Source organism: Salmo trutta, chromosome 21, assembly GCF_901001165.1.
Source record: "Salmo trutta chromosome 21, fSalTru1.1, whole genome shotgun sequence".
Classification (NCBI taxonomy): Eukaryota; Metazoa; Chordata; class Actinopteri; order Salmoniformes; family Salmonidae; genus Salmo; species Salmo trutta.
Window position 1 is genome coordinate 38,429,703 of NC_042977.1, and position 26,386 is coordinate 38,456,088.

Here is a 26,386-nt window from a genome sequence, read left to right on the forward strand (position 1 = left end):
TGGACGACTGACGGACTAGAACACAAACACACAACACAGGACTCTACACACGTTAGTAAAAATGTAGTATCGCAGTGTGTACCCACCACACCATGAAGGCTCTGGTTTACACATTCTACCTACGGAGAGAATTGTTTAGGACAAATCAAGAACAGCTAAAATTGTTTTTATCTCAGAGCCGATTCTTATGGTCACAGGTACAACATTGAAAACTACAGTTTGGCCTCTGCCCACTGGGGTGGCACTGTTTACAGGTCATGCCCCAGCCTCTCGATTTCGTCAATGAGGAAGTCGATGTCTGACTGGAGGGCTGCGGGGTTGGAGACGACCATGCGGAAGAAATTGACCTTCTGGCCCTGAGGCTGGTAGCCCACCATGGTCGTCCCTGACTCCATCATCATTGCCTTGATCTTGGGCGCCACCTGAAACATGGGAGGGGAATTGAACATATTTAGAACTCTGAGATAATGTTTCTAGAAAATTTGAAAAGTTCGAATATTGTATAACACTTACCTTGTGAAGTTTCTCTCGATACTCCTCACTGTTGTGTTCCAAGCCTCTCAGACTGGGTGGGATGTACCAGAAACAGACGTTGGTGTGCTGGGGCTATGGAGAGAACACACACATTTGGAATAGTTGGACCTATGGAACTACAAAAGGAGGGAAAGAAGGATGGAAGGAGGGATGACTGAGGGGCGAGAGGATAGAGACCAGTAGCTTACCACTCCCTGGAACACCATCTCGTATCCCTGTCTGTTTCTGATCTTGTCGTAGAGGTACTGAGACAGGTCCAGACACTTGTCAATGTGCTGCTCAAACCCTATAGTGCCCTGTGGAAGAAGGAGAATATTACAAACCCTATAGTGCCCTGTGGAAGAAGGAGAATATTACAAACCCTATAGTGCCCTGTGGAAGAAGGAGAATATTACAAACCCTATAGTGCCCTGTGGAAGAAGGAGAATATTACAAACCCTATAGTGCCCTGTGGAAGAAGGAGAATATTACAAACCCTATAGTGCCCTGTGGAAGAAGGAGAATATTACAATGATTTATTAGGGATGAAATTACAGATGTGCCAGCTGGGGACTGCAGGGCATCCCTATAAGTGTGGAAACCCCATTGTGGTCTGGGCCTATACTGTATGTAAATAGAAGGCTGTATATGACCTACACGAGCTCACCTTGGCCTTCCACATGAGCCAGAACTTGAAGATGTCAACGTGTCGGCCACACTGGATGGCCTTGTCTCCCGTGTCATAGCTGACATCATACTGTTTATCGGGCTGGAACAGGTACCCAGCACACATCGAATTACAGCCTTCCAGAATACCCTACCCACAGAGAGAGAGCAGGGTTAAAGAGTGTGTGTGTGTGTGTGTGTGTGTGTGTGTGTGTGTGTGTGTGTGTGTGTGTGTGTGTGTGTGTGTGTGTGTGTGTGTGTCAGGAGGATGATAATAATGTCTGGAGCAGAGTAAACGGAATAGCATCAAACACCTGGAAACCTTGTGTCTGATGTATTTAATACCATTCCACTGATTCCACTCTGGTTATTACCACAAACCCATCCTCCCCAATGAAGGTGCCACCAACCTCCTGTGGTGTGTGTGTGTGTGTGTGTGTGTGTGTGTGTGTGTGTGTGGTTCCTCACCTTTTCTCTGACTAGGATGGCGGAGCACTGTAGAGGCACTCCCATCATCTTGTGAGGATTCCACGTGACAGAGTTAGCCCTGAGAGAGGAAATGCAGCCGTTAGTGTGTGTGTGTGCGTGTGTGTGTGTGTGTGTGTGTGTGTGTGTGTGTGTCTGTGTGTTAAACAAACAAAATTTGACCAACTGGGAACATTTTGTTTATCACCACGAGGTCAAATGCTATTTCTAGGGGGTTTAGGGTTCAGGTTAGAATTAGGTTTAGGGTTAGGTTTAGAAGATAGGGTTAGTTTTAGGGTTAGGGTTAGGAGCTAGGGTTAGGGTTAAGGTTAGGTTTTTGGGTTAAGGTTAGGGTACGAGTATGGGTTAGGGTTAGGTTTAGGGTTAGGATTTTCAATGGGACTGAATTGTGTGTCCCCACAAGGTTAGCTGTACAAGACTGTGTGTGTGTGTGTCAGTACCTCTCTACTCCGCTGAACTTATGGCGATGCTTCCTGGACATTAGAAGACCCCCTCCCCATGCACCCTGGAGAAAGAACACATAAACCATTAGATCAATAGGACAAAACAATATTTTCCCGAAACACACACACACACACACACACACACACACACACACAGTCCTCACGTCTACGTGCAGCCACATGTCGTATTTTTCACAGATGTCAGCGATCTCATTGATGGGGTCAAATGCTCCGTAGACTGTAGAACCAGCTGTAGCATTCACAAACAGAGGATGGTAACCCTGGAGGAACACAATATCACAGAAGTCACATTGGGATGTAAGCTTTCGTGTGAGAAACAGAGAGAGATAGAGAGGGAGAGACAGAAAGAGAGAGCGAGAGAGAGAGGGAGCGAGATAGAGAGATAGAGAGATACAGAGACAGAGAGAGAGAGAGAGAGAGAGAGAGGCAGAGAGCGAGAGAAGGGGAGGAGAGAGAGAGAGACTCACCTTCTGCTTGACATCGAGGATCTTAGCTTCTAGATCAGCAGGAATAACTCTCCCCCTGAGAAAGAGCAGGAACAGAGAATCAGCTGATCCATCTTAATGTACACTGTCGTTCAAAAGTTAGGGGTTACGTCGAAATGTCCTTGTTTGTGAAAGAAAAGTATATTTTTTGTCCATTAAAATAACATCAATTTGATCAGAAATACAGTGTAGACATTGTTAATGTTGTAAATGACTGTTGTAGCTGGAAACGGCTGATTGTTAATGGAATATCTACATAGGCGCACAGAGGCCCATTATCAGCAACCATCACTCCTGTGTTCCAATGGCATGTTGTGTTAGCTAATCCAAATGTATTATTTTAAAAGGCTAATTGATCATTAGAAAACCCTTTTGCAATTATGTTAGCACAGTTGAAAACTGTTGTTCTGATTAAAAAATCAATAAAACTGGCTTTCTTCAGACTAGTTGAGTATCTGGAGCATCAGCATTTGTTGGTTCGATTACAGGCTCAAAATGGCCAGAACAAAGAACTTTCTTCTGAAACTCGTCAGTCTTTTCTTGTTCTGAGAAATGAAGGTGATTCCATGTGAGAAATTGCCAAGAAACTGAAGATCTCGTACAACGCAAATAGTACCCGCAAAACACCAGTCTCAACGTCAACAGTGAAGAGGCGACTCCGGGATGCTGGCCTTCTAGGCAGAGTTGCAAAGAAAAAGCCATATCTCAGATTGGCCAATAAAAATAAAAGATTAAGATGGGTAAAAGGACACAGACACTGGACAGAGGAACTTTGCCTAGAAGGCCAGCATCCCGGAGTCGCCTCTTCACTGTTGACGTTGAGCCTGGTGTTTTGTGGGTACTATTTAATGAAGCTGCCAGTTGAGGACTTGTGAGGCGTCTGTTTCTCAAACTAGACATTCTAATGTACTTGTCCTCTCACTCCTCTTTCTATTCTGGTTAGAGCCAGTTTGCACTGTTCATTGAAGGGAGTAGTACACAGCGTTGTACGAGATCTTCAGTTTCTTGGCAGTTTCTCACATGGTCATGTTTGTGTGTGTGTAGTTCTAGTGTACCTCTCATCTGTGCTCAGCAGGACCACGTTCTCAGAGCCAAAGCCCAGAGCTGCCCCGGCTTTCTTGATAGAGTAGTGGCTCTGTAGGAATACAGGAAAATACCGGTACATAAACAACTTAAAACCTTAATTTCTTCAAATGTGTTTGTGCGTGTGTGGCTGTGTGTGAGTGCATGACATACATGTTCTGATGTGAAGAGCACCAGGCGGGGAGCGGCAGACATGCCCTTGGTCTTGACCTCTGGGAAGTACTTGTAGCGAGCAATCATCACACTGTACATGTTAGAGATGGCGCCCCCTGTGGACAGAGAGGGAATGACTGGTCAGCCCATGACTGGGACAGCAACTAGTCCAACACAGAGAGATAGAACCAGGGGGTAGGAACAGAATCGAAAACAGGTATGAAAGTGATCTATACTGCTCCTGAACAGAACAGTTATTGTAAAAGCATGTGAATCAGTTAATAACATTTTTTTAGCATTCTGGATTTTTTTTCCAGTCGCACAAAAAAACGTAACAAAGCACCTATGCAAAGCCCTCACTCTTATTCTAGTGTATGCCCATCTGCCAGCTGAAAATCTTTGCCACCGTGAGTGCGTGTAGGCTATCGTGATTCAGAATATAGGGAGAGAGATTTTTAATTAGTGAAGAATGTATACATATTTCCAACGCTAGTTAAGGATACTATAGTTATTACGTTTCACATTGGATTTATTAACTACAAAAGGTAAGACGTGTTTTTATAAAAATTCTGGTGTCGCTCTGCACAAACAAGCTTGTTAGCTAACTAGCTCATTTTGGGTCGAACGTTAAACCAACTCTCTGGAGTTTAAAGACGTTCAAAGTTCCTTCATAGAAGCTGGTCCTCCGTAGGTATAATTCTGTGGTCCTAATTCGAATAATGCATGTCATAACAAAAAGAAAGACTCCTCCTCCACCCGCAAAATTTCATTCGCATCTCGTACCCTATACTTGTCTGTCGAATGCATGTAAACAACTATAGCTTTTCCTGCTCCACAGCAAGCTGCTCTATTGGTGAAGTAATTTAATGTCAAGCTAAATGTAAAAAGAAAAATGTTTATTTCAGAGGTTTAAAAAGGAACAGAAAGGAAGAATATAAACAGTTACCTTTTGGGGGGTTGGAACCGATTCAGAACTTTACTTTCCTGGTTGGAACAGTGGAACGGAACTCAATAAATAATGGTTCTGTTCAGAATGGAAACGATTGGAAAATATTTTGGGTTCCAACCCCTGGACAGAACAACCTCATATTTGCACTATACAATGACACATTTCCACATGAGAGGACAATAAAAGGTATAGGCCGTCATTGTAAATAAGAATTTGTTTTTAACTGACTTGCCTAGTTAAATAAAGGTTAAATAAATACAAATAAATAAAATCAAGTCATATTGTACGTTATCAATTGAATATTGTAAAGGTATGAAACGGTACTGGACATGTAGTAACACACATGCCGGCCTCCCTTGTAAAATAGACCTTGTTGTCAATGGGACTCCCTGCTACAATAAAGCTGTGGAAACAAACATAACACACGCACATAGACCCGAACACAGCGACTCTCTCTTCTACATACCTGGTGAGAATATGCCGTCCCCCTCTCCCGAGGGCCAGCCAATCATCTCTCTCATCTTCTTCAACGTCAGCTGCTCCATCAGGACAAACACTGGAGCGATCTCATAGGTGAACCTGCCAATCAATATATAAATCCATAAATCAATCAATCCATACATACAGTTGAAGTCGGAAGTTTACATACACTTAGGTTGGAGTCAATAAAACTTGTTTTTCAACAACTCCACAAATTTCTTGTTAATAACAAACTATAGTTTTGGCAAGTCGGTTAGGACATCTACTTTGTGCATGACACAAGTCATTTTTCCAACAATTGTTTATAGACAGATTATTTCACTTCTAATTCACTGTATCACAATTCCAGTGGGTCAGAAGTTTACATACACTAAGTTGACTGTGCCTTTAAACAGCTTGGAAAATTCAAAAAAATTATTTCATGGCTTTAGAAGCTCCTGATAGGCTAATTGACATCATTTGAGTCAATTGGAGGTGTACCTGTGGATGTATTTCAAGGCCTACCTTCAAACTCAGTGCCTCTTTGCTTGACATAATGAGAAAATCAAAAGAAATCAGCCCAAAAATTGTAGACCTCCACAAGTCTGGTTCATCCTTGGGAGCAATTTACAAACGCCTGAAGGTACCACGTTTATCTATACAAACAATAGTACGCAAGTATAAACACCATGGGACCAAGCAGCCGTCATAGCGCTCAGGAAGGAGACGCGTTCTTTGGTGCGAAAGGTTCAAATCAATTCCAGAACAACAGCAATGGACCTTGTGAAGATGCTGGAGGAAACAGGTACAAAAGTATCTATATCCACAGTAAAACGAGTCCTATATATCGACATAACCTGAAAGGCCGCTCAGCAAGGAAGAAGCCACTGCTCCAAAACCGCCACAAAAAAGCCAGACTACGGTTTGCAACTGCACATGAGGACAAAGATTGTACTTTTTGGAGAAATGTCCTCTGGTCTGATGAAACAAAAATAGAACTGTTTGGCCACAATGACCATTGTTATGATTGGAGGAAAAAGGGGGAGGCTTGCAAGCCGAAGAACACCATCCCAACCGTGAAGCATGGGGGTGGCAGCATCATGCTGTGGGGGTGCTTTGCTGCAGGAGGGACTGGGGCACTTCACAAAAATAGATGGCATCATGAGGCAGGAAAATGATGTGGCTATATTGAAGCAACATCTCAAGACATCAATCAGGAAGCTTGGTCATAAATGGGTCTTCCAAATGGACAAGGACCCCAAGCATACTTCCAAAGTTGTGTCAAAAGGGCTTAAGGACAACAAAGTCAAGGTATTGGAGTGGCCATCACAAAGCCCTGACCTCAATCCTACAGAAAATTTGTGGGCAGAACTGAAAAAGTGTGTGTGAGCAAGGAGGCCTACAAACCTGACTCAGTTACACCAGCTCTGTCAGGAGGAATGGGCCAAAATTCACCCAATTTATTGTGTGAAGCTTATGGAAGATTACCTGAAATGTTTGACCCAAGTTAAACAATTTAAAGACAATGCTACCAAATACTAATTGAGTGTATGTAAACTTCTGACCCACTGGAAATGTGATGAAATAAATAAAAGCTGAAATAAATCATTCTCTCTACTATTATTCTGACATTTCACATTCTTTAAATAAAGTGGTGATCCTAACTGGCCTAAAACAAGGAATTTTTACCAGGATTAAATGTCAGGAATTGTGAAAAACTGAGTTTAAATGTATTTGGCTAAGGTGTATGTAAACTTCTGACTTCAACTGTACATCTATCGATTCACTCAAAACATTGTATGTTGTAAACACAAACATTTATTGACAATTGCAACATTTTGCTTAAAATGTTTCAGTCACATAGACCTTTGATCCTTCTCCTACACACATGCTATCTAGCTAAGACTTTACTTCAGGTGAAGAAAAGTAAAAAATATTTGGATGTTATTTTTGCATGGTTAAGCTAAGCTGAGAACCCAGAGCTCCATTAAATTAGCCACACACGCACACGCACATGCACACAATTCTTCTGACAGAGTTGAATTAATTAAAATCTGTCTGATGTGAGATAGAGAGCAGACATTCATATTCAAATCCCTATAAAGTTTCAGTCAACGTTTAATTAAAGCACACAGAACTCTGATAGCTATCTGTCAATTCTGTCAATCTCAATGGAGGCTTTTGATGCGACCAGCTGAAGGGTGTGTGTGTGTGTGTGTGTGTGTGTGTGTGTGTGTGTGTGTGTGTGTGTGTGTGTGTGTGTGTGTGTGTGTGTGTGTCTGTGTCTGTGTGTGTGTGTGTGTGTGTGTGTGTGTGTGTGTGTGTGTGTGTGTGTGTGGAGGGAAGGGAAGGGGAGGGTTTCTGTTGGGGAGAGATAAGAAAGCTCAAATCTATTTCCTGCTTCAGAGAGTGGAAAGAGAGAAAGAGAGAATGAAGGAAAGAGAGAGGGACCACCGATGCGGAACCAATGGAATGGAGAGAAAAGGATGGCAAGAAGCAGACGAAGGGACAGAGGGAGAGAGGAGAAGGAGAGGATAATAGAGAAGCTTTTATTTCGATCTCTATTGAATGTTGTGGTTTTATAATTTCATCATTTCAGAAAGATAGGGCAAATAGTCTTCAGGTTGGGTGTTACATACGTACAGTATGTGTTTGTGATTTGTGTGAATTTTGGGGCCCTAAGGCTATGTCCCTGTGATGCATGACCCCCCCGTTGTGTAACAAAGACAGTTACACAACAGACACACATCCCCCATTCTACCCTTCGCAGCCCCCCCACCCCCACCCCCACCCCCCTCCTCTCAACTGGGGACAGGGAAAGCAGCACTGATGGAGAGATACACACAGAAGAGAGGAGGAGGAGAGAGGGGAAGGGGAACGAGACATGAATGAGAGAGGAGTGGAAGACAGTCTGGAGCAGCCACCCTGGGGAGGGTTTGATTAGAACATGAAGTACCATTCAATACGCCAGCACAGATTATGACTGATGGGCCCTAATTACACACACACACAGACACACACACACACGCACACGCACACGCACACACACTGTCACCGACATGGACTGATTTAAAAGCATGTATTTTGTGCTGTAGCAGTACTATAATATATATACTAAAGGTATCAATGACCTAGATTAAACACTAAGACTAAATGTTATAACCATGTTACAAAATGTTACTGTAGAAAAACATACTATTTGACTTATTTCCAAGCAGAGCATCAGCTTATATAAGGAAGACAGCATATTTTACAGATCTACCGATTTCGGCTGAGACCAAGGGAGAATCTTTTAGAAATCACTGTCCTTTCTTCTCTTCTCGGGCAATAATAGCTATAATGGCGATCATTATCACAATCACAGCCAATCATTGGTCTTTTCAGGGTGAAAATTACCCTTCAGTCACCTGCCTGTCCCATGGGACAGCCCTTAAATGCCCTTATTATAATCATCAAGGGCACTCTCCCCAACCCATACCCCCTAAGTGACTCTGAGAATCATTGTGTCACTCGTGTGCATGTGTGTGTGTGAGTGTGTGTGTGCGCTTGTGCGAGTGTGGGAGAGAGCCAGTCCGTACCCACAGGGACAATAGAGCCAGAATGAGTCCTCCACAGGGAGCCGGGGCAGGCAGTCGCTGAGTGTGACAGGGTTTTCAGTGCCGCCGGGCGGCCATTGTGTGTCAGTGTGGGGCCCAGCTGGGCTATCTGCTAAGACCAGCTCACAATGAGCCTGCCGTCAATGGGGCGTTAACACTATCTGTTGAATCTGGGCCAGGCTGAACTGGTGTGCGTGTGAGTGTGTATGAATATGACTGGGTGTGTGTGCAGATGAGTGTGTGTGCGTCACACTTTCGTGTCCCTGTTCTCTCTTTCAGGGCATGGTTCCAATGTTCCAACAGAAAGATGATATCGAGTTTTCCTAGCAGGATGATTGGCTAAGCTAATTTTTAAGAAAGAAGTCTCTCCTTTTAATCTTGTTCTGTCACTATCTTGTTTTATTAACATGTGTTTTGACACTGGATTGTCTGGGATCTCTCTTGTAGTCATGTACAGAGCCTTGCAAAAGTATTCACCCCCTTGGCGTTTTTCTTATTTTGATGCATTACAACCTGTAATTTAAATTGATTTTTATTTGGATTTCATGTAATGGACATACACAAAATAGTCCAAATTGGTGAAGTGAAATAAAAAATTACTTGTTTCAAAGAAAATGTAAAAATGTAAAACTGAAAAGTGGTGGGTGCATATGTATTCACCCCTTTGCTATGAAGCCCCTAAATAAGATCTGGTGCAACCAATTACCTTCAGAAGTCACATAATTTGTTAAATAAAGTCCACCTGTGTGCAATCTAAGTGTCACATGATCTGTCACAGGATCTCAGTATATATACACTTGTTCTGAAAGGCCCCAGCAAGGGGCACCACCAAGCAAGCGGCACTATGAAGACCAAGGAGCTCTCCAAACAGGTCAGGGACAAAGTTGTGGAGAAGTACAGATCAGGGTTGGGTTATAAAAAAATATCAGAAACTTTGAATATCCCACGGAGCACCATTAAATCCATTATTAAAAAATTTAAAGAATATGGCACCACAACAAATCTACCAAGAGCGGGCCGCCCATCAAAACTCACGGACCAGGCAAGGAGGGCATTAATCAGAGCCAACAAAGAGACCAAAAATAACCCTGAAGGAGCTGCAAATCTCCACAGAAGACATTGGAGTATCTGTCCATACTATATGTTACAGAACTGGGCTTTACAGAAGAGTGGCGTTTGGTGATCGCCAAAAGGCATGTGGGAGACTCCCCAAAAGATATGGAAGAAGGTACTCTGGCCAGACGAGACAAAATTTAGCTTTTTGGCCATCAAGGAAAATGCTATGTCTGGCACAAACCCAACACCTCTCATCACCCTGAGAACACCATCCCACAGTGAAGCATGGTGGTGGCAGCATCATGCTGGTGGGATGTTTTTCATCAGCAGGGACTGGGAAACTGGTCAGAATTGAAGGAATGATGGATGGCGCTAAATACAGGGAAATTCTTGAGGGAAACCTGTTTCAGTCTTCCAGAGATTTGTGACTAGGATGGAAGTTCACCTTCCAGCAGGACAATGACCCTAAGCATACTGCTAAAGCAACACTCGAGTGGTTTAAGGGGAAACATTTAAATGTCTTGGAATGGCCTAGTCAAAGCCCAGACCTCAATCCAATTGAGAATATGTGGTATGACTTAAACTTCTTAGGGATCAGGCCCCTTTTTCTCCATTTCCGCCTGAATGACGTGCCCAAAGCAAACTGCCTGTAGCTCAGGCCCTGAAGCCAGGATATGCATATTATTGGTACCATTGGAAAGAAAACACTTTGAAGTTTGTAGAAATGTTAAAATAATATAGGATAATATAACACAATAGATATGGTAGGAGAAAATACAAAGAAAAACCAACCTGAATGTATTTATTTTTTGTTGAGAGAACATTCTCTTAGAAATGCAAGAGAAAGCTAATATTGTAAAATAGGTCCCTTCCACAGGGTGTCAGCAGTCTATATTCAAAGTTTCAGGCTTGTAACTTCAAAAACAAATAAAAAATAAGAGTCTTTGTATGAGGACACAGTCTTGAAAATCCGTGTCTTCGCGCGCCATGATGAAGTTGCTCACCTGCTAAAATCAGTTTCCTATTGAACATACTTATTTACGAAAGATATATTATAGTTTTATTACATTTTAGGGTGTCTGAGGAGTAAATGCAAACGTATTTTGATTTGTTGAAACAAAGTTTAGGGGTAGCTTTTCGGATTCCTTTCTCTGCAAGTTGAACGAGTGGACTACTCAAATCGATGGCGCCAACTATACAGACTTTTTGGGATATAAAAAAGGATTTTATCTAACAAAACGACACTACATGTTATCTCTGGGACCCTTTGGATGAGAAATCAGAGGAAGATTTTCAAAAAGTAAGTGAATATTTCATCTTTATATGTGAATATATGAAACCTGTGCCGGTGGAAAAGTATTTGGATCTGGGGCGCCGTCCTGAAACAATCGCATGGCATGTTTTCGCTGTAATAGCTACTGTAAATGGGACAGTGCAGTTCGATTAACAAGAATTTAAGCTTTCAGCCGATATAAGACACTTATATGTACCTAAATGTTTAACCGCTATAATAACTATTAGAATTTCTTTGAATTACGCGCCCTCCAGTTTCCCCCGGAATTTGATCCGCTAGCGGGACACCGATCCTTAAGAAGTTTTTAAAGATTGCTGTATACCAGCGGAACCCATCCATGGGGGTGGGGGTGGCGGGGGGAGTTTTCTGTTTTATTTTTTGGTCTTATTTCTTGTTTGTTTCACAATCAAAAAATACTTTGCACCTTCAAAGTGGTAGGCATGTTGTGTAAATCAAATAATACAACCCCCCCAAAACTCCATTTTAATTCCAGGTTGTAAGGCAACAAAGTAGGCAAATTTACAAGAATACTTTTGCAAGCCACTGTATTGTGTGTGTGTGTCTGGTCTCTTGTCTTGTGTTGTTATTCATTTGGTGTCTCATAGATAGTCCTGTATTGTGTTGTTGTTATTCATTTTGGTCTCTCATAAGTAGTCATGTCTTGTGTTGTTGTTATTCATTTGGTCTCTCATTGATAGTCATGTATTGTGTTGTTGATACTCATTTGGTCTCTCATAGATAGTCCTGTGTTGTTGTTGTTATTAATTTGATCTCTCATCGATAGTCCTGTGTTGTTGTTATTCATTTGGTCTCTCATAGTCCTGTCTTGTGTTATTTACACGTTTTTCCTCTCTTCCTGTGTTGTTGTTATGGTCTTTCTTGAAGTCCAGAGGGGTATTCCAGAAAGATGATTTAACAAATTCAGGATTTCCTGAACATATCCGGCTTTGTCTTAACCAGATGAGGGAGTCCAGGATTTATTGGTTCCAGATCGGCTGCTTCCCCTTTAAGCAATTAGGCTAAGAGAAGCGCAGATTGGTTGATCTGACAACTGGCGTGAGCACGCAACATTCAAAAAGATCCACATGTCGATGACAGAGAAAACAATAGATATGGAGTCAAAAGACAGAGACCAAAATTTCACTACTCTAGAACAAGAAACAATTGTAACAAAATACAACAAATATGTTCCATTTACAAAAAAAAGGTATTACATCCGCCGTCGCAAAAGCCAGAGAGGGAGCCTGGCAGAAAATTGCAGACAGAATCAATGCGCAAGTGAAGTGGCGTGATTCTAATATCTAATAGGCCTAGCTTACACACATTGGTGAGTAGTAATAATGCTTTCACTTTATAGAGCACTTATTGTAATACTGGTGATATTAAGTGTCAAGGCTATGGCCTAATATGTATGTTGTAGTAGCCAATGTCACAATTGCAATGGTAGGCCCATTCCATAGCCATAGCCTATGTAGCCTATACTATACATCTCAGATAACACGCACACACCTACACACACATACACACCTACACTTACACACACACTCGCGCTCCTGTATGATGTGTCCTGTATGATGTGTCCTGTATCTGATGTTGTTTAGCTTTGCAGGGCTTCATAACCTCTATCAGATTAGACCACCATGACATGTAACACTGAGCTCTGATCAATATGCAATCTAACCAGCCCATGGGGCATGTGTGTGTGTCTGTCTGTGTGTGTATGTGTGTGTGTGTGTGCGTGAGTGTGTGTGTAGGTGTGTGCGTGTTATCCGAGATGTATGGTATTCAGGGCTGCTGTTCAATACACGGTTGGTACAGTGCCAAAAGCAGTCAGATGAAAAAACAAACATTTTATATAACAAGCCCATATGACAGTCATCTTAAACCTCTCTGACCTTGCCAATCAAAGGCCTTGGCCTTCATTCAACCCTAAGGTACTGTAACTGAGCAGATATGAGGAGAGCCACACTAACTGAGAACTAATGATTTGCTACATGGCGTAAATCCTTGAAATGTCAACAACAACCCACTGGGGCTTCCTCGCAAACTATAATCGCCATATTCCCTTTCCGACTGTATTGTTATACGAACAACAATCCTGAAAACGTTGGCTAGTCAGCACAGTGATGTCGACACACCTTTAGGCACACAAAAACAGCAGTGTATGACTCACATGTTGGTGTTGGCTGTGGAGGTGAGCCACTCCCCAGCCAGCCCAATGATGTCCAGCCCCGTGGACAGCTGGTTGAAGAACCGTGGATGACCTGGGACCGAGAGAGACAGAGATAAGAGATTCTATCTGAATGGGACTTTCCAAATGAAAATTAAACATAGTGGAATATTTGCAAGGTTTCTATAACCTTGTAAAAACACACATCTACTACAAGGGTTGAAACAGTGTGTGTTCTTTCCTGTAATGAAAACAAACCATTTGATATGAACTCAGACAGGTTATTTTCTGAAACTCCCACGTTCACTCTTTGCTGTATTCCTATTGGGACCTGAGATGCAGTGGAACATTTGCCTTCCAGGTACTAGATGGGGACACTGCACTTATCCACTGATAACAAGGTTACATGACATTTAGAGTAGGCTAGCCTAGATGCTCACAGAGCTTGAAGTTTATATTTGAATGAAATTCCCCAACAACAATCATCACCAGGCTACTAATATTGTATTTATGTCATCTAGCCCCCTAGACGAACGGACTGACTAACTAACTAAAGAGCGCAATATCAGAGATACGAAAGCGAAGTGGATTTGCTCCCGCGTGAAAGGCTATATTTCAGCACCGTGGACAGCGCCCGTGATAGCGTCATTGGAATGAAGGCATGAGACTCAACTTCCGTAGGCTAATTGATTCAGACAAACTCATAAATCGTGCGACAATGTTTTTTAAATGATCGTCACTTATTGTGTAAATGTTCAATGAATTAAGTTAAAGGTTTTTAGGAAGTAAACCCAAGGGACAGTTTGACTGTTGTCGTTGCTAACGGCTTGTAAAATCCCACGCAGGCTTGCATCCCCGCGGGCTGTACTTGGTTTAATAAAATCAGGGAAGGAGAATTACCAGGGGTACATACAATGACCCGTCATTGTGATTGGATGTTGCTGATCAAGGAAACAGCTTATGCTTAAATGGTTTTGTGTAGCATTCCATTTTGCTCAAGTGTTGTGAACACGAGCAGATCACTGTGATAAAGAGAACACAAATTGTATCCCAATAACGTCTGAAGAAATGTTCATATCTAAAAAGAAAAATACAACGGTGCGTTAAACATTTTTAGGAAGCCTAAAGAATATGGACATTTTTGTAGACTATATACCTACCGGTTGGTCAGGTTTCATGTAGACTAAGCTAACCATTTAAGCCTACAGCAATATTGGTTGTTTTGGATTGGAATGTATCCTAAAAAAGCAGAATGAAACGTCTTTGTTTCTCATGTAATTTCCTATCAAGGAAGGAGAGAAACAAAAGCATATCTTAATTATCTTTATATGCTAATGCTTTTTCCAATGGCAATAAAATGTTAGTCTGCCTGGCATGGTGTGAGAATTTGTATTTATTTATTTCACACTCATTTAAACTGCTCAAAGGAATAACTAAGGACGAAATTGCACAATTGGAAATATAAGAAATGCAAAGATTGGAAACGTAATTAATGCACACAAACTGTCCTGAAAGCATGAAAAGGAAACGTCTGGTTTAAAGCTGTAGTCTGTTTCATGTAACTTAGTTGTGGCCAGTTTAGTAGTCTATTGTATGTACCTGTTCGCACGCCGTACTTGAGCGTGTCCCTGCAGTCCACGAGGATCTGCTCGAGGGACTCTGGCTGGTCAGAGAGCTCGAGGTTGAATCCCTCCATGCCCTCGAGCAGCTGGTGAGGGTGGTGGAAGTCCAGAACCTTGGTGGAACGGTCAAACGTCTTCCTCACGTAGTTGGTGAGGATGTCCACAAGTTCCAACAAGAACTGCATAGTCGCCTCTTCTCCGTTTTTAGCGGGAAGTAAGTCTAGAACAATTACGGAAAAAAACATTTACAAAACGAAAATCGAAAGTACAAAAGGGGGTCTATAAATATAGGCCTAGGCTACAGTTCACTAAATGTTAGCAAATGTAAGAATTAGAAAACTAACGTGTAGGGTTATATTAAAAGTCTAGCAAGAATGAACTCGTTATCTCTCACCTCTCGCGAACATGTTGGAAAAATCGGTCTCAGTGCGGCGGAAACGGGCATCCCGGTCGCTGTTGTCACAAGAGTACAGGTTCTTCTGGCGTTCTGAGAGTGAGCCTGCGAGCCGGCCTTCCTCACCAAGACTGTTGTTCTTCTGCAGGAACCCTAGGGTGTTACACAGAGGGGCACGAGAAGGGGAACATGCTCGGTTACCACTGCCCAACATCGCTAGATAATAACCCGATAATAACTTGTATTCAGAGACCTGTGTTTATCTAGGTCTGTTACAAAGGCAACACATTATTTATGGTGTCCTCTCCCAGACTGCGCTTATAACCCCGGGTGGTGATCCCCACAGTGGGTGGGTTTTGGATCAATTTATGGAAGAGGGTAGTGTGTGTGTGTGTGTGTGTGTGTGTGTGTGTGTGTGTGTGTGTGTGTGTGTGTGTGTGTGTGTGTGTGTGTGTGTGTGTGTGTGTGTGTGTGTGTGTGTGTGTGTGTGTGTGTGTGTGTGTGTGTGTCTTGCCCTCAGGCTCACACGCCAGGCAGGCTCAGGCCCTACCCTGCCCGGTGACATCCACCCATAACCCAGTCATGCGAGAGCGAGAAATACCCAATTTATTCCAGCGGTGAATGTCCTGCTGTGCCCCCGGACTTTTCACGCCTGAGCGTGCAGGGACTGTGTGGAGGGCCCGGTGCAGCGTCCATGTCATTACCGACTCATAGAGCAGACATTATGGAGTGGGGTTAATGAAGGATGCGAGATATTTTACGGCCTCTGGATAGGCTAGTCTATTTTTAATGAAAGTCCGTGTCTATTAATAGCCCATTGATCTTAGAAAAAAAAACTATATAGAAAAACCTATAGCCTAGCAGGCTACCACAAGAGAAGGTCATTTTAGGCCTAATAATTATGGAAGTATTTAAACACTTATTTTCACATCATGCAGTTTTCAGTTAATTATTCTATGAAAATTTGAAATAAAAAATGTTTTTGCAATATCGAATAAGACAGAGAGCAGGCCCTCTCAAACTCTGTCTCTGTTTCAGAGCTCCTTTCATTAAAATGGATTCCGCTAATCTCGGTTGGCACATTGGGCACTGATTATCTCACGAGAGCAGCGGCCTCGAAAAAGCTACCGGTGGATATGGTTCTCGTTCATTTCCCCTCATCCACAGGACGTGTTTCTTTACTGATTGATAGGACCTGACAACTATTATGGGCTGTAAATCCACACTGACATAGAACAAAATCTAACACTCGGAACCATTTTATGATGACCATTGTCACTGTTCAGTTTTTTCCTCCTCACAAAATGTTTTTCAAACTCGAGCACTAAGCTATATTCCTTGTCAGCCAGAGGGGGTATTTATAGAAACGAAATAATGTCTTTATCATGCATAAAAGTACCCTATAAGCACTTAGCCCTATGTCCACATATTCAAATGATACGGTAGGCTATGTCAATTATTGGGCCTGATGCACAACGCACACAAATGTGAAAATGACTCATGGGCCCAAACCAATGTCCTCTATAAAACGAGTCAATCAGTTGATCGAATAAACATGTTTCTTCGTGCATTGTGGTGAATGATTTCGTTATTAAGGTTATGTTCAGGGTTATGAGGGTGGTTACATTGTGTTATTATTCTCTGGCTGGGGACGTCCTCCACATTAAGGGGCAGGTGCCCTACTTCTGTGGGCCCTCGGTACGAACTATAGGCCTGCATCGTAACTCTCGAGTTCAAATCAATTTATTTTAGGCTAATTACATCCCCTCTATGTATTTGGATTGAAGCCATGGTAACAATGCCTACATTTCCAATTAAATGACATTGACATTCTTGACATTATCAAATCCTGCCACAAAAAAATATATGTAGGTCTGACATCAGTGAAGGTAGGAAGGATTTTTTAAAGAAAGGATATTTTTCTCAATGTGTGAATGCTGACGTCAAACCAATCCTAGACGTATAGTGCCCAGGAAAACAGGTCGTCTAAGAATCCTGTTGGAAAAATACTGGATTCAATCGTTTCACCTTGGCTTGATTGGATAACAGAGACCTTATGGAACCTCCCAGATTTACCAATAACACTCCACGTCATCTCATCGAGATCGTCACATTTTATTTAAAAGGCTCGCAGGTGGTATAAAAAAAATGCAGTTTTGCATGAAGGGACCCAAATCCATAGTCACCTCCAAACGGAAAGGAGAGGAAATTAATGCTTAAAAAAAGATCTATGATAAGGCCTTTAAAAAATAAAATAAAAAGGTATTAGAAGGTGCAATATTTAGGCCTAGCCTATGTGCACAAAACATGTTACCAGCTACCTCAGCATAAAAAACAACTAGCCTATATTGGACACATCCATCTCGCGATAAATCTTCTTTGTTTAGGCATGTATCTATATTTCTGAGGCGGATTGTGGGCCTACATCCTATCCTTTGCTAACGGCAGAGATATGGATAGGAAGAGACATGGGGTGCCTCGCGAAGGTCGGCGCGGGAACCCCGGCGCGGGAACCCCGGCGCGCATCGCGTGGCCTAAAGCTAATCGCTAACTGACCTTTAGGAGATGAGAATGTGGAGTGACAGTCCGGGACGGCCCTGCTCTAACATCAGAGTATTCCATATACTATCCATGATGGTTTATGGGTCTAAAACTTACCACAGATCTTCAAACCCAGTTTCCGCGTGCAGCCTTGCATCCACGCGTCATAGTCTAAAACAGAATGTTTGGGGAGAACGTTTGAAAATCAAATTCTGAAATATATGCATAGTGTGATTTGGGTGACAGCTGATGAGTTTTTATAAAGCGTATGGCAATGCATGGCACAACGGAGTGAAGAAGCATGAAGCAGTCACTTGCAGCAGTAGATCATTGTCTGGGGGAACTTCACCCCATCTCGCGGTTATTATTCCTCAACATTCGAATGGTCCGAATCCACACAGTCCAATCATAATGGGCCATCAGAGGCTCGCTCACCGGTTTAATAAATACTGGCACGCACCCGGCGAAGGGGCGGGTTGAAATAAACACCCGTGAAATGACCTCGCGAAAGTGAGCAGAAATTAATTAGGTGAAACATAGTATTTGACTGGCGCGTGCTGGCGATGTCTAGCTGACTGTTCGGACACACACACACACACACACACGCACGCACACACACACACACACACACACACACACACACACACACACACACACACACAAGGCAGTATAGTAGAATGCCTACATAGCAACACAAAAACACAAGCATATAGAGCAAAGCGATGGGACGGTAACAAGGCATATCTATATGCATATGAGCTTCATGATGGTGTTATTTGTCTAGGATGCAAGACCCAGACATAACGGCTCGAGGTGTCACTCAGAGCGCATGAAGGCGAGCGCTACCCGAGACACACACACACACACACACACAGAGACACCACGAGCCGCCTCAGGTCAGCGTGAGTTAGACAGAGCGTGGCAGCGAGATAATAGGAACATCCAACAGCAGCGGCAGAGAACAAAAACATCACAGGCTTTTTCAAACCATTATGCACTCTGTCAAACCTGAAAAAATGTCAGACGTATTACTGTTCTACAATTTATCCACATTCTTCCTCTGTCAAATAGCCTATGACGCCATTTTTCCATATTAGGCCAATGGTTTTAATGGCAGACATGTTGGCTGGTTAACTAGCCCTTCAGGCCTATACATTTTCCAAACGAAATATGACTAGGCCTGTAGAGAGGAGGGTTTGGGGCTTTTTCGTTACGAAAATTGAACTTTCAGTGTTAGCCTAGACAAATATGCTAATTTCAGTAATCCGTTTCTAAGTGTCCCCTTCCCTCAGTGTTCGGTGGCAAAATTATCCAAGCGGGTCCCTACAAAACGAGTGCAAGCCATCATCACGAACACCGGAGTGGCTGCAATTACCAGCCATTCCCTGCGTAATTGCGCTGTTAACAGCTCTGTCATGCAGGACTGACTACATGATGCAAGGATTTTGAGGGCATAAATGATCTAAATTAAAAATGTAAAAATACGAATTGAAATGCTTGCATACAAAATATCGTTAGCCAATAAATAATAGCATGAACATACATATAGGCTATTGGTTATAGGCTTTACAACCTACATATTTTAAAAACATTATTTGATAGGTCTGGTAAAAAAATTGAAAAAAAGAAAAAGCCAAAGGAAATTCGACAGGCTTATTCCAAATAATTGTATATTTTATATTACAAAACGAATTCCTTTCCAGATCCATAGCGCCGAGGACATTATAACGACGCTCTTTGAGGCGATTACAGGAGGTCCGTTTCTCAGAGCACGCCGCTGATCCGTTAGACAGCGGCAGGCAGCTGTGATAGCTCTGTTTTTAACCGGAATGATTAACGACAGGGCCCACACGGTAAAAAGCCCGGGCGAGACTCGTTTTATCAGGCAGAGGGGGAGGGAGGGAGAGGGTGAGAGATAGAAAGGAGAGGCTTACTTGTAGATGAAGGTCGTAAATTGGCAGAGTTGGGGTCCTGGTCCCCGCCAGTGGCTGTCGTTTGAGACGTGGCCATTAGTCCTCTGTTATTCCCGTGCGCTCCGGGACTCTTATCAGATTCTCAACGGAAATATCCAACCGGTTTCTGAAAACAAACGGCCAAGGGTTAAGATTGATGGCTCTGAATATTAAACAAATAAATAACTGCATTTATTTCTGAAAGCTATGCATTATTTATTTGGAATAGCCTAAAATAGACAACCTAAGCTGAATTTGATCAGTGAAATTGAGCTTTAGTAGCAGTGCAGTGAAGGAAGAGGATGATGCATCATTTGCTGTTATTATCTGCCTCTACGATCGGAATCATTTATTCTCGAACGTCAATAGGCTGCGAGCTGCATGCACATGCCGAGGGGAGATAAATGCTTTTGAACGATAACATCGCGTGCATTCAATTCTATTGGACCAAAATAAAGGCTGCAAATCTGACAAAGGTATAGCCACTATATTCTACCTTATATAAATGAACGAAAAAAACATGTCTTAAGCAGTAAATTGGACATAGAACCTTGTCCCCAGTGACGTTTTTATGGGTCATTAGAGCGAAACCATCCCCATGTCTGAGACGTCAGTCTTGGGCGCTCAAGCTAAGCGAAGAGCACCAGACTGTTCAGTCTACTTTTTGATCAAAAAGCACGAAAACAAAGGTCTTCAATATAAAGCAAATAAATACGTCTAATCCACAAACAAATCATCCATAACAGACCTATTCAGAATTAGGAATATGCAAAACGAAATAGCCTTTCATAATTACGCGCTATGGAATTCTTTGACTAATTTTCTCAAACAAATCTGGGTTTTGTAAGAAAAAATAATATATTGGACAGACACTTGATCAATGATATTCTACTGAAATCCGTTGGAAAATGTATTGACATATAGCATATCGATTTTTCAATTCTGATGATCTTTGAATAACCACAGCGAAGCCAGCATTATTGATAAGAAATAGTAAGGCTAATGAATGAATCCTGCCACTCATATAGGTTAATAAATAACAATAGACTGCCATTGCTATTAACATGTTTATTTTCATAATAACACACTTTTGAACAAGAAAGATTTGGAAATCCGAACATTTAAGTGATAGGTCGCTTGCTAAAATATTTATTCCTTCCTAACCAATCCCATCCTATTTTCGACCCCAATAAGAATATGGATCGCAACAAATGTTAAAAAAGAAATGCAAATATCTCACTATTATGGAAAAATCAATCAATAGGCCTATTACAAACAAGGCTGTTAGGAAACGCGAGAGCGCTGGCGCTAGGAGGCAAAACGCTACCTTACCGTCTGCGGGTGCACAGGTTGTCGTGTCGAGAGAAACTACCACCAAACAACCGAATTACAGTTCTCTATCCACCCAACGCTCTGAGACGCAAGACAGTTCAAAGCCAACAACGCCTGAATAACGACATCGAGACAAATTACATCCAGTAGCGTGCCAGTGACTTTTTTCCCCTCAAGAATGTTTCATTTTTAATTGATTTATTAGTGCGTGAATCGCCTATCCCCTTATATACGCACGCACGCGTGAGTCATAGCATTTCCTCCCTCTGGCGCAAAATGAAGCTTCTCCTGCTCATGACAGAAAAAAAGGATACGAAAAACCTTCCCACTTCCCGACAAAATCAAATCCAAATTACATTTATTTATAAAGCCTTTCTTACATCAGCTGATATCTCAAAGTGCTGTACAGACACCCAGCCTAAAACCCCAAACAGCAAGCAATGCAGGTGTAGAAGCACGGACGTGTCCCCTTTTTCTGTGACACAGGGAGACTTTTTTTCAGAAGGTGTGATTGTCATGAGAAATGCGTATCTCCTGTAAGATAAAATCACAAAGTGTCACACTTGGGAAGTTTGATAAACATCACGTCCTCAATAGGCTACTTACTAACTTAGAGCTAAAAGGTGATCTTAGGGAACGACCAAAAACAACAGAGGAGGTTTTCATTTCGTCACATGCACCTTTCAATCAAAGGAAAAATGTGAAAAAATTAGTTGGACAACCGTAGCCTACCAGATAGACTTGGGATGCACTCATTTTTGCTCAGCTCGATTCTTGTGCAACTAGACATATGCCTGAAATGTTATTACCAAGAAATGGACAAGTGATAGCCTATTCATTTTCTTATTGTGTTATTGTCCACATTTAGGCTACAGTGTGTATCATCTTCAGTGGCTTGTGAAGCTAGATTGGGAATGATATGTTGGCTCTAGACCACGAGGTGGCGGGAAAGACTACGCTGATACATCTATGTGGTCCGGAGCATTGATGGAGTTTATTTCCAAAAATGGTGAAAGTCACGTAATAGCTCTTATCTATGCTGTATTGAAACCACATGTTTGGAAATAAATATCCTATACCTCCTAGCCTAGGCCTATAGGCTGAATAGTAAAAAACAAACTTAGAGTAGCCATGGTACACACCTGAGGGATCTTTGGGAATTCACCTGTAAACTTCAAGGTCCCAAGCAGCAGGGCTCCAATGGGAAGTGTTCTCCACACAGTCCACTCCACTGCCGAATGCCTCTTCTTTCACCCTCTCAGTCCTCTTTCAATCATCTCCTTCTTTTCTGGTCTTCTCTCCCTCTACTTGTTCTCTTCCCCGTCAGGACTTTATAGAGATCATTATTGCTCAACCTCCTCAGAAATAAAGTCATTTTGAAAATGATCTGTGTGGCTGCATTTAGAATGCAGGGGTGTTGAAAGGCCAATTAATAATACTGGTTCTACTAGAAATGTAGAGTACGTTTCCACTTAGTCCCTGAGTACTTCTGTCAAACGAACCCTTTGTGTAGAAGAAACCAGAAAGACACAGACGTCATGATGCTGAACTTTATTGTGTTATTTACATGAAGATTAAACAGGGACATGGTGATGAGGAAACCGTGTATGCTGTGATGGCCTCACAAAGGCAATGTGCGAATGTGAAATGCAAAACAGTGACACAATTTATATCTATATACTCATACAAAAGGCAAAGAAACAAACTGATGTTTCCACTGCAGTGTGCTGACTGACAGCTATGGGGAAAGGTGAGAGGGTGGACATGGTTTGTGTCTCCTCTCCAGCTCCTCTTCCTCATCTGACGACGATGAGGAGGAGCTGTCTGAGCTCTGAGGAGAGTCTTGATCACTCCCAGAGTCATCTTCATCACTGGAGTCTGAACAATCATCATCATCATCTTGGCTTTTCTCCTCTTGCTCTGATGGAACATTGTATAGGAACAAAGCAGAGACTTTGATTAGCTATATCAGGTGTGTCAGTGTTGGAACAAAAGCCTGCACACATAGTAACTCTCCAGAACTAGGGTTAGTGTGACCACTTGAATCCAACTTCCAACAATTGTCACACAGCCACAGTGGCCAAAAGTCTTCTCCCACAATAACCTTTGTGTGCATGTGCACTCACCTCTCACCAGTCTCTCCTGGATGAGAGGAATGAACTGCTTGGCTTCTGGATTATTTGGTTCATAGACCAGAACTGGAAGAACAGAGCATAGACGCATCAATCACCCGCTGGTTGGCTAATTCATTCATTCATTGACTGGTTGATTGATGCAATGAGAGACAGATGAACAAAATGCACACATATAATCAAAACAATGAATGACAGAACTTTTTCATTTGACAAACAGGCTTACTCATCTGACACAGTTTCTTTGCCAGCACAAAGTCTTTCTCCATTACAGACTTGAGGAACTGAAATCACAGACACAGATGGGAGTCACAGTCCATCCAGGCAGACCCAGCCTCTCATTGTTAACCAGCAATCTGAATTCCTCCATTAATCAGGGAAAATTACATCTCTGGCTGATATGAATGTATTCATTTTTAGTCAGTCTAATGTGGGACTTGGGCTAACATGAACTGAAGAGTTAATTTACTTCAGCCATCAGCTCCAGCGGAGCCCTGTATCCCTCCTCCTCATCATCATCCGCCTCACCACCATCGTCATCATTATCATCATCATCCTCCTCCTCAGTGTGCTCTTCCTCCCCTTCTGGTTCAAGAGGGGGGAGGGGCTCAGCTGGAGGGTGAACACACACAGAGCAGGGGGTAGTTTGGGCCCGTGGCTGCACAAACACTCTTCCTCCTGACCCACAAAACATCATCATAATTTTTCAGCAGTCATGCAAAAAAGATCAAACATTGGTGCAAAGTTAGATTCTCTATGTTTCAATCTACCAATCTATCTATACCAACCCACTGGGCACAGATGTCAATTCTACGTCTATTCCATGTTGGTTCAACATCATTTTATTGAAATGACGTAGAAACAACTTTGATTCAACCAACGTGTGCCCAGTGGGAATGCTCTTCTACTCTAGTAGTCCTGTCATATTCTACTGACCTGTAACAGCTGAAGCCGACTGCTGTGGTTTCTTATTGTCCTTCATCTTCAGGTCTTGGCTGAGGATCACAGGCGGTCCAGCGAACCCAACACTAATGTTATTCACACCTCCTGCACAGAGCACTTTGAATCTCCCAGGTGGAGTGACCTGGGTGAAAAACGAATTAGATATACAGACTAATAAAAGATAAATGCAATAGCTCAGAGTTTTCTTTTTTGGGGGGGGTTAGGGTTTTTTGCTTTCTTAGTGTTGATTTACTGACCTTCATAGGATTTGATACTGCTTGTGTAGGAAGGCTACTTCTGAAAAATACCAAAACACACACACAAAAATATGTAAATGTTTGTATCACATCAACTTGTGATGTGCAACTTTCTATCATGGAAACTCAACACCATGTCTGATGTTTTCTGATGTAGTTAGAACTGGTCTTGATGTTAATTCTTACTGGGGTGCGGCAGTAAAATACTTGGCTTCCAGTGCTTCTAGAACAAAAACAACAAAGGGAGGGTGTCATAAATCCAGGTGAGAGTAGAATGGATCTGCATACCAGATCTTTACACAGGCCTACATACCTTTAGGCATGTGTGTCTCAAGAAGTGCAGGGGCCACCTATATCAAAAGCAGGGAAAATATGAATATATGTATTTCATTGTTTGTTCACATACAAATTAAATATTTATCTGAAATAAAATCATCTTCCCAACATGTCTTGCTTCATCATGTCTTTGACAAAATAAACACGTTTACCTGCTTCTGTGGAACCTTGGAAGACTTCCCCACACATTCAAGTCTGGAAACAACAACATTAGACACTTAGACTGACAGCGAGCTAACGTCGTTACATGCAAGCACTCTCCCAACTGCATACGTTAATACTAGGCCTAGTTGATACATCTTGGAGATACAATGTCTCATTTGAAAAAAATGTGCCTGTCATATCAGCGATTCATTGTGCAAGCACTGTGTTTGTCACATTGGCACATCATATTTGTAACCAATAACTCACGTTAACTAGCTACGTTAGCTAGCTACTGTAATGCTCAGCTGAAAAGCTTGCTGGCTCACCTGCTCATCTAGCCGATTCTCGATTACTTCCAAACCCCGAGCAGTCCGATAAAGTTTAACAATAAATATTTCTATATGAAACAATCTTTTGCTTTGTATTATCGATGGAGTCGTAGTAACATTAGCTAGCTCACTGTGTTTCTTGCAAGTTTAGGGGCTGCTCATAAAACATGAGACGAGAAAACAAAGTCTCATTCCCATGACAACGGGTCAACTCCCTCCCCCTCACAGCCCCACGTGGGTGCCTTTGTGCTAAGTAGCGAATACACTGCTGTCCTGTGATGTTGGTGCTTTTACTTGCTTTCTTGTCAACTGTCACACAAACCAAACATAAAGCCTAGGAACACCTCGCAAAACGTTTTGTCAAGGTGAAATAGGCCTGCAAGAATATCATGATAAAAGCTTATGATACTGTCCTGTCTCTCTGTTCCCTCCTCTCTCTCATGTTTTTATTTAATCTTTATTTAACTAGGCAAGTCAGTTAACAACAAATTCTTCTTTACAATGACAGCCTAAATATGAAGTAGGCTATTGATAGCAAGTGCCCAGTTATTATTGTCCTTCCATTTGTGCATTTTTTTTGAGTGTTTACTGTGTTTGTTTGTTGCTGCTTCTCAGAGCTATGCTCGGGCACCTCCGCGCTCTACAAAGAACCTCACCTGCGTGTGTGTATGTGCACGAGCACTCAATTTAATGTTTTATTAAATGAGATGTCTCAAATTGAAGTGTATCCCGGTTTGATTGAGAAAGTCCTGTGAATATTATGTGACGTTCATTTATGATGCTTCTAGACTTTTATAGCCTTCAGTTGATATACTGAATGAGATTTATGTACTCCTGCTTGTTGAGGCAATGATTTTGCCCAGGTTGTTGCCTAAGGTATTTCAACAGGCTTTGCCAGTGTTCTGTACACTCTAATGGGTTAGTGTCTGAAATGTAGGCTGTATTTTAACTCCCCACAGTAGCCTAGGCCTACCAGCCTATCCGTAGCATGTTTCCTTAGACCAATTGTTGTTGCAAGTGCTTTTTTCATT

General features: G+C 42.2%; 2 protein-coding genes across 9 annotated transcripts in view; both read right to left on the bottom strand.

Annotated features, from left to right (window-relative positions):
* LOC115157383 (glutamate decarboxylase 1-like) overlaps positions 1–22,638 on the bottom strand; it is a 22,766-nt gene extending 128 nt beyond the window's left edge. Inside the window, exons 1-17 of one of the 5 annotated variants that reach the window (XM_029705578.1) lie at positions 22,381–22,638; positions 19,866–20,010; positions 18,049–18,102; positions 15,391–15,543; positions 14,974–15,216; positions 13,378–13,468; positions 5,266–5,378; positions 3,851–3,966; positions 3,670–3,749; positions 2,597–2,651; positions 2,273–2,389; positions 2,106–2,170; positions 1,648–1,726; positions 1,181–1,330; positions 723–830; positions 514–606; positions 1–422 (exon numbers count right to left, since the gene is read on the bottom strand). The exon at positions 1–422 is cut by the window's left edge and continues 128 nt beyond it. In XM_029705578.1, coding sequence (XP_029561438.1) covers positions 249–422; positions 514–606; positions 723–830; positions 1,181–1,330; positions 1,648–1,726; positions 2,106–2,170; positions 2,273–2,389; positions 2,597–2,651; positions 3,670–3,749; positions 3,851–3,966; positions 5,266–5,378; positions 13,378–13,468; positions 14,974–15,216; positions 15,391–15,543; positions 18,049–18,102; positions 19,866–19,941 — 1,767 coding nt within the window. In that variant the 5' untranslated portion in view covers positions 19,942–20,010; positions 22,381–22,638 and the 3' untranslated portion in view covers positions 1–248. The other 4 variants (XM_029705576.1, XM_029705579.1, XM_029705577.1 and 1 more) reach the window with 4 other exon arrangements.
* A 113-nt stretch (positions 22,639–22,751) lies between these two features.
* On the bottom strand, positions 22,752–25,556 carry erich2 (glutamate-rich 2). 4 transcript variants are annotated; one of them, XM_029705583.1, is made up of 10 exons: positions 25,353–25,556; positions 25,035–25,077; positions 24,860–24,896; positions 24,733–24,769; positions 24,547–24,586; positions 24,284–24,431; positions 23,817–23,959; positions 23,574–23,631; positions 23,342–23,413; positions 22,752–23,135 (listed from the first exon to the last, which is right to left on the bottom strand). In XM_029705583.1, exons 1-10 carry the CDS (start codon positions 25,358–25,360, stop codon positions 22,954–22,956), a joined length of 768 nt encoding a protein of 255 aa, XP_029561443.1. In that variant the 5' UTR covers positions 25,361–25,556; the 3' UTR covers positions 22,752–22,953. The 4 variants fall into 4 exon arrangements, with proteins under 4 accessions (XP_029561443.1, XP_029561442.1, XP_029561441.1 ...); XM_029705582.1 differs by having other exon boundaries at positions 23,817–24,025; positions 24,733–24,766; positions 25,353–25,555; XM_029705581.1 differs by having other exon boundaries at positions 23,817–24,025; positions 25,353–25,554.
* Between the last annotated feature and the right edge of the window lie 830 nt (positions 25,557–26,386).

Bases quoted from the DNA above. Each gene is read 5' to 3' on its own strand.
- erich2 (XM_029705581.1), bottom strand. The intron at 24,770-24,859 runs GTATGTAGGCCT...TTTTTGTTCTAG, and splicing joins TGAGACACACATGCCTAAAG to AAGCACTGGAAGCCAAGTAT. The intron at 24,587-24,732 runs GTAAGAATTAAC...GGTATTTTTCAG, and splicing joins TATTTTACTGCCGCACCCCA to AAGTAGCCTTCCTACACAAG.